The sequence below is a fragment of the Melozone crissalis genome, unplaced genomic scaffold (assembly GCF_028551555.1).
Source record: "Melozone crissalis strain CALT ecotype California unplaced genomic scaffold, PUWL_Pcris_2 ptg000004l_1, whole genome shotgun sequence".
NCBI lineage: Eukaryota > Metazoa > Chordata > Aves > Passeriformes > Passerellidae > Melozone > Melozone crissalis.
The window spans coordinates 27,198,252-27,209,118 of NW_026535782.1; the positions used below are offsets into that span (position 1 = coordinate 27,198,252).

At 35.7% G+C, this 10,867-nt stretch overlaps 1 protein-coding gene across 1 annotated transcript in view; it reads left to right on the forward strand.

Annotated features, from left to right (window-relative positions):
- Nucleotides 1–8,398, forward strand: part of CNOT2 (CCR4-NOT transcription complex subunit 2) — an 84,284-nt gene extending 75,886 nt beyond the window's left edge. The window contains exons 13-15 of the mRNA XM_054278028.1: nucleotides 261–361; nucleotides 945–1,089; nucleotides 7,903–8,398. Coding sequence (XP_054134003.1) covers nucleotides 261–361; nucleotides 945–1,089; nucleotides 7,903–7,989 — 333 coding nt within the window. The 3' untranslated portion in view covers nucleotides 7,990–8,398. The remainder of the gene's footprint in view (nucleotides 1–260; nucleotides 362–944; nucleotides 1,090–7,902) is intronic.
- Nucleotides 8,399–10,867: the final 2,469 nt, after the last annotated feature.

Sequence of the window (10,867 nt, forward strand, 5' to 3'; positions counted from 1 at the left end):
AGAAAATTCTGTCTTGTTCGTTTGTTACATCTCTATTTTTCTATTGTAACCTCTAACTTGGAAAGGCTAACTAAAAGTGGAGAAAAATTAATTGTTTTAATAATTATTACTCCTGTTGTATTAGAATATCATTTTCAACACACTTAGAATAGAAGGATGGAAGTTCTGGATGTATTCTTATGTTATTTAAGTGGGGTAGTGTGTTTTAAAACATTTGTCTATTGTGATTTTTCATCCTCATTTTCTTCAATCTTTTGCAGCTGGCTGCAATAAAACTTGGCCGATATGGAGAAGATCTCCTGTTTTATCTCTATTACATGAATGGAGGAGATGTATTACAGCTATTAGCAGCAGTAGAGCTGTACGTTCAAACTATTTTGTCAGTCTTATATGAGTTAAGCTATTGCAATAATGAAATGGCAGATGTTAAAAAAAAAAAAACCAAAACAAAAACCAGAACACCCAACAAGTTAGACATTGAAAGCAGGAAGCTTAGTAAATCTCGAACGGTAAAGCTTTTTTAAAATACCTCCTCCAACCTTGGTGTCATTTTGTACAGAGTTTTTTTACATTTGTATAGTGGAAATCAAAGGCCCATCTCATGTATTTTGCATTATGAAGCACTGTGGAAAATATGGCAGGTGCCAGTCATTATTGAATGTGTAACTTGCCTGTCATCAACCAAATCAGAACCAAGTAAATACTCATAAAAAGAGTTTGCTGGTAGAACCTACCAGACTTGAACTTTCTTATGTATTTTAGTTTGAGGTATAAGAACTGTATGGAAGAGGTATGAAATCACAGGTTTAACCATGTTGGAGAAATTTTGTTTGGGATTTGAGTGCATTGTATAGTAAAGATTGAAACCCATAAAGTTAGTTTATTAAGTCAGTTTCAGATAACTCACACTAAGAATTACTTTTCCTTTCTGTTACAAATGAAAGATTTAACCGGGATTGGAGATACCACAAAGAAGAACGAGTATGGATCACCAGGGCACCCGGCATGGAGCCAACAATGAAAACCAATACGTACGAGAGGGGAACATATTACTTCTTTGACTGTCTTAACTGGAGGAAAGTAGCTAAGGTATCTCTTTTCCTTTGTGTAGATACTTTAAATACACTGTGAACTGTGTATTTTTACAACAACAAGAGTAAAACACAAAAATCTTCACAAAGATATCTGACTTTTTCTTCTCCTGTTATATAGGTTCATTGCCTTAATTTCTGATGTCTGAGAGAAATAAGGTTGTCTAAAACACTGCCCTGCTTGTGGAAAATAAGGAGCTGTCTCTCTTATTTCCACTTTTCTTTGGGAGGTAGAAGGACATAGGACTTCTTTTAGGAGTTTTGTTAAAATTGAAAGCTCTTCTCACAGCATAGAGTTGAGTGGAAAGCATTATTTGGCATTTTAGAAATTGCACTTGCAAACATTTTTTTACTTTGTTTTAGAAAATGAAATAGGATGCTATCACACCTCACTTAGGAATTTAAAATGGATGTTGGATGGGTGCAGGGAACGCTTTTTTGGTTTTTGGGTACAATCTCTCCTTAACCATACCCGGGAATTCCATGCTCTGTTGTTTGAAAATCAGAGTTCTTTGAAATAAATAACTTCTTCTAAGGAGGAGGCATATTTCCATGATGCTTGTTTTCTATCCTGTAGACCAAGAGGCATTAAAAAATCAGAAAGCTATAGCTTTTTCCCTCCCCAACCGTCATGATCTGTTGGTCCCATTCTGTCCATAATGTTTTATGTCAGACCATCTGTAGATACTGTATCACACTCTTCTTTTCTCTAAAAAACAACAGATCAAATCAGATTAACCTTGAAGCCTTGAACTTAATAGATGTGATTCCAGCATGTTGTAACTATGTTTTGTGGTTCCACAGGCTTAGGTATTTCATAGAATAAGAAATCTTTTCACCTGCAGCCCAACTTATGAATTGTTCGCTGAAAATGCATTTCATTTGGAGATTAGGGAACATTGCATGAAATAGTTACATGTCTGTTGATGTGTTTATAAACACCTATTTTAAAGAGAATAAAGTTCAGTGTCCTCCTCTGTCTATACTGCCACTTGGCATCTAGACATGAACTAGTTACATGATATTTTTATTTCCTTCCCCCCTCCACCCAGTAATTTGGCATAGTTTGTGCAAAGTCCCCTCAAGAATCAACATTCCAGTTGCCCTGAAGGGTACAGGAGATTCTTTATCCAATTGTACGTGTGACTCCTTGCTTCTGCTGACTTTCTACTGCTACTGGAAAACCCAGGAGTCTGTAACTGACAGGTTTAATGGTGAGCCCTGCTATTAAAGGTTTTCCTAAGTGCAAGGTAATTCCAAAATTTCCAAACAAAAGTGCCACGCCTCAATAAGAAAACACAAACAGAAGGAAACCATTTGTTTCTACTTGAAGTACTCATTTGCTGCATGGTATACTTCCTTGGATTCCCCAAGATGCTGTTTGAAGCTAATTTATTATTGCCTAAGATCATCAGAGGGGATGTAATTACCTTTAGAAAGGATAGATTTCTTTTCTGGAGTCAAATGAATGTGTTCTGTTTATTTACAAGCAACAAGCCTTGTGTAGTTTCACATGTCAGTGGAATTGCCGTTTTAGTTTGTGTGGACACACAGCATTTCTTTTTACTAGGAGGAAAAAGATAATACCCATTGTATAAGGGTAATAATAACCTCTTCAGTGTCTCCTTTTTCTATCTGTGGTAAATGTATGCAGCTGCTATTTGATGCTTAGCATTACTCTAGGACAGTATTGTCTCTGTTTGGAATCTTGAGTGCTATTCTGAAACTCAGGATCCAGTGCTTGAGTGATGTACACTCCATCCTCCTGCTGGGCATTCCTGAGATATGGAGAGACAGGAACACTACTGTTCTCTGAATGGTTTTTCACAAGGTCTACATAGATTCTCTTCTTTTTATTTGCATGCTGAAAGTAATTCCCCAGCAGTAAGAACCGATTGACAGCTAGTAAGAAGAGAGATAGTATTTTCTAAAGTTTTGTACTTGTAGTGGTATTGCAACAATGAATGTGATTATTTTATTTATTCTCCCCCAATGTCCATAAGAAGCAATAATATCTTGTCTTCTAGGCTTGTGTATTCCATAATGTAAAAAATTGAACTGGAATATTATTTTGAAATTTTTATTTAACTTTGAGCAGGCAAATTGGCCATTGGTCACAGGTAGCTAGAGTATGATTTTGGGGGAAACTGAGATTTTTGTTGCATGGAAAATGAGTTGCATACTAGAATTAATTCTGTGACATTTTCACCTTTGATAAATAAATAAGAACTTAGGTACATGTCATGTGATCTTAGCATTCCATGGTAATGTTACCTGTGGTATTAATTTCTATAGTGCACATTTCCTCTGAGGAGGACTAATGCAGACTCACCCTAACAAGAACAGCAATACTTGGTAACACCGTGTTGCTTTGGATGCAAAGAAAAGTACAGCAAAGTAGTTTTTTTCCTAACAAATGCAGAAGTAATTCATAAATATTTCAGGAAATTAGACCTATAAGGAACTGGAAAAGAGAATTCTGATAAATTGCAATCTCTTATTGTAACTGTTACATTATTAGTGGATGCTGGGAATATCAGTGCCTTAGAAGGCCACAATAATAATTGCTGCTGAACAGTTTCACTAGTCCTTCATTGAAGCTGGTGTACAGGAATACTTGCTCATAAATTACTGTCTCATGTGTGCATATTCAATTATTTTTCAAGGTGCTTTATAAATTTGGTTCTTGTTCTAGTGTAGATGCTCAAATATAGGGCAGCACATACCCTAATGTGCTGTGCTTTGTAGAAATAGTGTATTTTGCATTATGAGCTTATGTATTTATTGTCCCTATTTTAAATTACACTGCAGTGGGAAATATTGCTGCACTGAAATACAGCAGTTTACTTTAGGTAGCACAACTAAATCTTAAAACTTACATTTTTAAAAACATAAACCAGTTGTGATTTAGTAGATTTAGTGTTCTGGACTGGTTATAACAAAAGCAAAGAAGGCTGAATAACTTCTTTCAAGAAAAATCAAGTAATATTTTTATCTTTTTTATTAAACTGTAGGCTCTACTTTTATGTTCTTAATGGGTAATAGAAGCAAAGTAGCAGAGTAATGAGAATTCCTGAACTACTAGGAAATAAAATTAATTCTGATTTGATACATGGTAGTAAAAAGTGAAAAAAAAATATGAGTGATAAACTTCAAATTCACCTTAAATGCAAAATAAAAAGCAGAAAAATTCTGATTACACATGTTTGTTACATACTTTCCACATCCTAGGGCATGTGAAGATGCCCTAGGTTAAAGACATGCTGAGGTTAAAGACACTGATTTTTTTTTTTTTTTTGGCTGAGGTTTTGGCTATAGTTTGCTGCTGTTGAGGAGACATGAGAGAGGAGGGGAAGTACCTCTGACACCAAAAGTGCTTTCTGCAATTGCACACTTACTGAAATCCTGACTTAAGTTGTCTGAAGTAAGCGGCTTGAATTTTCTTCTTACTTTTCAGTAAGGAGAATTAATTTAGAGTCCAAGATTGTAAAACCATTTTACATTGATGATGTAGTTCTAAAACATGGAATTCTTCATGGGAGAGGAAATTAAATTTTTAAGTGTTTATTTGCTTGTCAGGGTTGTTGTCTAGACTAAATTATTCCCTATCCTGTCAAGATCAGTATTAATTGAAATAATAATTTCTGTTATAATTACTAGAAAGTTAAATTTATTATTCCAGTAAAGATGTGGCATAGTATTTTAGTTCAGCCCCTAAAGTGGGTCTTTGCATCCATCTTTAAGTCAGTATAAATGCTACTTTTAAGTCCCATTGGGAATTTTTAAGCTAGCCATGGAATTTTTACTCTGCTCTCGTGGACTTAAACAATCCAGAATATTTTGTCCTCAGGCCTATTCTGGTAACTTTTTTTGTTTAGTTTTGCTCTATAACTGCTATGGATCATCCTAAGCAATCCTCTCCTACCTTAAGTATCCTTGCCTGTTACTGTTTGTACATGTACAGACTCATGTACTTTGCTATCAAATAGGTTTTCACAATGACATGAGAGGTGATTATTTTGTTTGCATAGAACAATTTATTTAGTGTCACACAAGCTGTAAGTTTTCACACACATTCAGTACTCATTATTTCTGGTTAATAAAGGGTATTTAAGTTTTAATTCTTACCTCCATGTGGAAAAGAAAGCAATTTAGCACATTTATCAATGGATAAGTGGGATTTTTTAGGTTTTTTCATATCTGTTTATGTTAAATAATACCACTGCTGCTGTTGACATCCTAAACTACAGTGGCAAAAGCAAAAACATAAAGTGTACCTGTAAGTATTTTCCCCTATGTAATAAATAATTGGCTTTTAGTTTCCAGAAATACTGGTCAGTGAAGTCTTTTTTAGGTATTGTCAGGCAGAACTTCAGGTGTTCCTACGTGCTACTGAATATTGAATTTGAGCTTTACTGACACTGGGATGCAAATCAAGGCTGTTTTCAGCCTGTTTATTTTAACAGTCAATGACAGTTTGAAATACGAACTCACATACTTGTAGAGAAAATTTGATAGGGAAACATACTCCTTCTGAAGGAGGGACTTCCAGTTTGTGGGACACAAAGGATTGCTCAGCCCCCTGAGCTTTTTTACAGACACCTTATTAGCAGCTCCCACTGCCAGTAGAGGCTCACAACAGCCTTAACTTTGGAAAACCTTTTTTTAGGATACTGATACTCTCTGGTTTCTGATACTTACTGTATCTTACTGGTTTAATTAGCAATTTGCCAAGGGTCATTTTGAAGGCATTTCAGAGCTTGTGGAAGCTCAGTTAACTGATTGAAGTTGACCATAGATGGATAGTATCTATTGGCCCTTCCATGGTTATGTGAAAGAAAGAGACTTTGACAGCCATGAAAGGCAGAGAAAGCTTGAGTGGTATCTTTACTATTATAAAATGACTGCAGAATTACTGGAGATCATTGAATCATAGAATGATTAGGTTGGAAAAACATTAAAGACCATCTAGTTAAACCCCTGTACCATGGACAAGAACACCTTCCACTAGACCAGGTTGCTCAAAGCCCCATCCAACCTGGTCTTAAACACTTCAGGGATGGGGTAGCCGCAGCTTTTCTGGGTAGCCTGTTCCAGTGCCTTGCCACCCTCATAGTGAAGAATTTATTTCTAGTACTCAGTCTAAATGCTGCCATTCTTCAGCTTAAAGCCACTTCCCTTTGTCCTGTGCCCTTGCAAAAAGTCCCTCTCCACCCTTCCTGTAGGCCCCCTGAGATCCACCCAGCCTAATCCAGCCTTTGACACCAAAGTACACGTATGGATTTGTACCCCTTGATCTTGCTTCTTACCCAATCTCTTCAGTCTCAGCCTATGTGTATCTGCCCAAAAAGACAGCATGCACCAACTGGCATGCAGTTTTTATTAGGAATGCCAGAAGTAATTCACTTGTGTATATATGACCTAAAAAAGCTCAAACAAACAAACACAACACCTAAATAAATAAAGTACCCCCAAAAACCAACCAACCAAACAAAACCCAACAACAAAAAATCTTTGGCTGGAGTAGAGAGCTGGGAACTAGAAATGAAGCAGATGTGCAGCATTTCAGTACAGATGGCTGTATAGTTTTTGCTAGGGTTTTCCAGTTTTAGGGATAGCATTCTCAGGGGAGTGCACAATGCTTCGCATTTTCCTCTACTTTGTTTCTTTGCCATGCTGAATGTTCTTTTTATGCTAAATGGACCTTGTTTTGCCTTGAAAGAAGAGAGTTATAAGAGTTGGATTTCCTAGATTTTATTTCTGTTCTTGCATTGATTTAATGCAGATTTACATGTACTGAAGTATTATACTATTTAATCACTTTAGAGAGTGTTCTAAAATAATCTCTTCATTGCTCATGTGTTTTCATCTCTGTGTGAAAATAGTGGGCTAAGTTTGCTTTGCAGATACAAAGGTTGTTCTGCTGAGGTTCTCCACCAAGTTAGATAAAATAATTTTCTGTGCATGTCCAAAGTTGTTGTTGTTGAATTACCAAGAAGTACCCCTAAAAAACACTTCTGAAACTTCTGCTTACCCTGTTTCTTGAATGAAGATTAAATGGGATGAGACACAATTAAACTGCTTAAAGGGTCTGAAGAATATAATATTTCAGATTTGGTGGGCCTAGGGTGTAAATATGAGTATGAAATATGGAGGAATATTTCTATGAATTTTGGCTTAAGTGGGTCTCAGTACTTTGTACCTGGACATTTTCACAGAATCATTTAGGTTAGAAGAGACCTCTAAGATCAAATCCAGCCTTTGACTGATCACCACCATGTCAAACAGACCTTAGCACTAAGTCCAGTTGTTTCTGGAACACCTCCCTCATGTCCATCCTGAACCTCCCCTGGTGCTTCATGAAGCTATTTGGTCTGGTAGTATGACACAAAAATATTCCCAAACTTTAGTTCATCCAGAATAAGCCTCTGTACTCTGTCTCTTTGAAAGACAGCTTGTGTTTATAATTCAGCTCATGCTGTGACTGTGTATTTGTGTTTTGTGTATGTGCATATATAAAATTGTTTGAGATTATAACAGGGGTTCTGAGAGTCATGTAGCATTCAAAAGAATAAGAGAAGTCTGCATGTTGTGGGTGTAAAGGCTTAGGATTGTTGTAATATATACTTTTTTCTTCTTAAAATATGGAATTCAAGGTAGCAAAGTCATGTGGTTTTGCCTTAGGATAAGTTAGTACATGATCCCCTCTGTATTTGTGCTTTTCAAGTATGCCTGGTAGACTAGGTGTTCACAGGTAAATGATACATTGTTTTAAAAGAGTTTGTCTTTTTTTCTCTTTTTTTAATTGTAGGAGTTCCACCTGGAATATGACAAATTAGAAGAAAGGCCTCATCTGCCATCAACCTTCAACTACAACCCTGCTCAGCAAGCCTTCTAAAGACTTCCCTTTTCTTGGGGTATGGCTGTCTCAGCACAATACTCAACATAACTGCAGAACTGATGTGGCTCAGGCATCCTGGTTTTAATTCCTTGAGGATCTGGCAATTGGCTCATGCGAAGGGTCACCATTTGAGGTCCTGCCTTACTAATTATGTGCTGCCCAACAACTAAATTTGTAATTGTTTTTCTTTAGTTTGAGCAGGGTCTGAATTTTTGTTTTTGTTTCCTTTTTTGCCAGCAGACAAGCTTGGGTCTGTAAAGACAAGCGAGTACACTGACAAAAGTTTACCACTTAGTTTTCCAAAATGTAAAAACAAAAAAAAAGAAAAAAGACAAAAAATTAGACAACAAAATTTGCATTGTTCATTGTAGCACTATTGGTAATAAAAAATGTTTGTGCATTTTTATGTGAAGATCCTTCTCGTATTTCATTTGGAAAGATGAGCAAGGTTTGCTTCCTTCATTTTACTTCCCCTTCTGTCTTTGAAAGGCAGTTTTCGCCAAGCTTAATGCAAGAATATCTGACTGTTTAGAAGAAAGATATTGCCACAGTCTCTGGTTAGTTTCCAGGGTTGTGTATTACTGAGCTTCATCTTTCCAGAATGAGCAAAACACTGTCCAGTCTTTGTTACGATTTTGTAATAAATGTGTACATTTTTTTTAAATTTTTGGACATCACATGAATAAAGGTATGTATGTACGAATGTGTATATATTATATATATGACATCTATTTTGGAAAATGTTTGCCCTGCTGTACCTCATTTTTAGGAGGTGTGCATGGATGCAATATATGAAAACGGGACATTCTGGAACTGCTGGTCAGGGGACTACTTTGTCGCCCTGTGCACTAAAGGGCCAGATTTTCAGCAGCCAAGGACATCCATACCCAAGTGAATGTGATGGGACTTAAAGAAGTGAACTGAGACAATTCACTCTGGCTGTTTGAACAGCAGCGTTTCATAGGAAGAGAAAAAAAAAAGATCAATCTTGTATTTTCTGACCACATAAAGGCTTCTTCTCTTTGTAATAAAGTAGAAAAGCTCTCCTCACTGCAGTGTTGACTTTGATTTGAGATTGTGAAATTATTTCTTCAACAATGAAAAATGGAAAAAAAATTGAAGTATTAAAACTATCGAGCTGTACAGTGGTTAAGACACTTGAAGAGTCTTTTTGCTGCTGACAAGTAAATTTATGAGAATTTCATATTCTTTTCCACAGTAAAGTTTCCACGGCTAAAAACTTTGGTTAACCTTGGTTTCAGATCCCCTCTTTATAATAGCAAATAATTTTTAGAAAGATGGGTGGGTACCATGTCAAATAATAGGAAGATGCTTCAAGAATTCATCACTTGGGAGAAGCTTGGGTTAGAGCTGATCACAGCTTATTTCCATATTGGTGTTTTCCCACTTAAAACAGAAATACATTTCATTTGGTGATTGCTATTACTTGAACTTCTAGATGCAAATAAACATGAACATAGACTGTTTCTGAAAACTGTAACTGTTCTGAGCGGAGAAAGAAAAATCTGAACTGTTGGAATGGTTTTCTTTTTCTAGATATTATTGCCACTTCTTATTGAGTTGCCTCTGGTGATGCAGATCATTGAAAAATACCTGAAATTACCAAAGCAAGACATGTTAGTGAATCCTGGAATTTTTTTTTCCATTTTAACCTATTTTTCTATGTAGTGCAAAAGCAGCTTGTTTTGCATGTATTTGAATTATGCTTGGAAATTGGACCATTAGTGGCCTTGCTGTGGTTCTGTATCAGGTATATGGCGAATCTTCAATTCTGAATTTTTTAATATCTATTTTAAGATGGTAAACATAAAAATATTATTCTGTTGATTATATTTTTTTTTCTATTATTAAAGCAAAGTTTTCCCAGCTTGAAAGAAGAGAATGGTTATAATCCATATAATTAACACAGCTGAAAAAGATTGTGGCTTGTTCTGTTTCTCAAACCAGAGCAGATTCAAACATATATTTGATTATCCAAATATAAATTTATAAATTTTCAGAATTATAATTTTCCAAAAGCATATTGTTCCCGCTACAATTAATGTTACATTTTTTTACTGTCAGGTTCATTATGACCTGAGTTTTTAGGTTGGTTTTTTGTTGGGTTTTTTGGGATTTTTTTTTTTTGCTAAGGATTCCTGAAGTGATATTTCCTTCTTCAAATCAAATGTCATTATTTCTCATGTTTATGGAAATTAACAACATATGGTAGAGGGAGTAAGATCAGCTGCATTAAAATACTAAGTACCTATGACACTTCTAAAAACAGTTAAGCTGAAATTGGGAACCTAAGTTCTCCCAAAAAATACTTGATGTTACAGTTGTTTTCAACTGCCCAGTGTTTCAGAAATCTGAAATGCCTGAGTTTTGGGAAACTTCTCACCGGTGAGCACAGAACTGGTGCTTTGCTGCTTCCAGGTGGGAGAACAGTATGGCTCTCCTTTATCAGTTAAATAAGTATGTATGGAGACTTTAAAATCTGTGACTTAATTTCATATTACACTGTGGGTTGAAGCAAGAGAAACAGATATAAAGAGAAAACAAGGTGTAAGGTTGAAGCGATTTCTTAACTGATACCATATTAATTTTAAAAACTAAAAAAAAGAACATACTGCGTTTTTTACTGAAAGGAAGAATACCTCAGCCCTCATCTACCATACTCATGTGGCAAATGGGTGACTGAATTGCCCTGCAGATTTTCAGACTGACAATTAAGGTCTGAGGCTTATTTAATATGTTTTTACATTACACTAACACTATAAATAGGAATATACTAGAAGCCTGTTTTTAAATTTGAGGTGGGTGTTTTTCCCCATAACTAGTTTTGTACAACAGTGTGCAAGGTAAGTTCTGG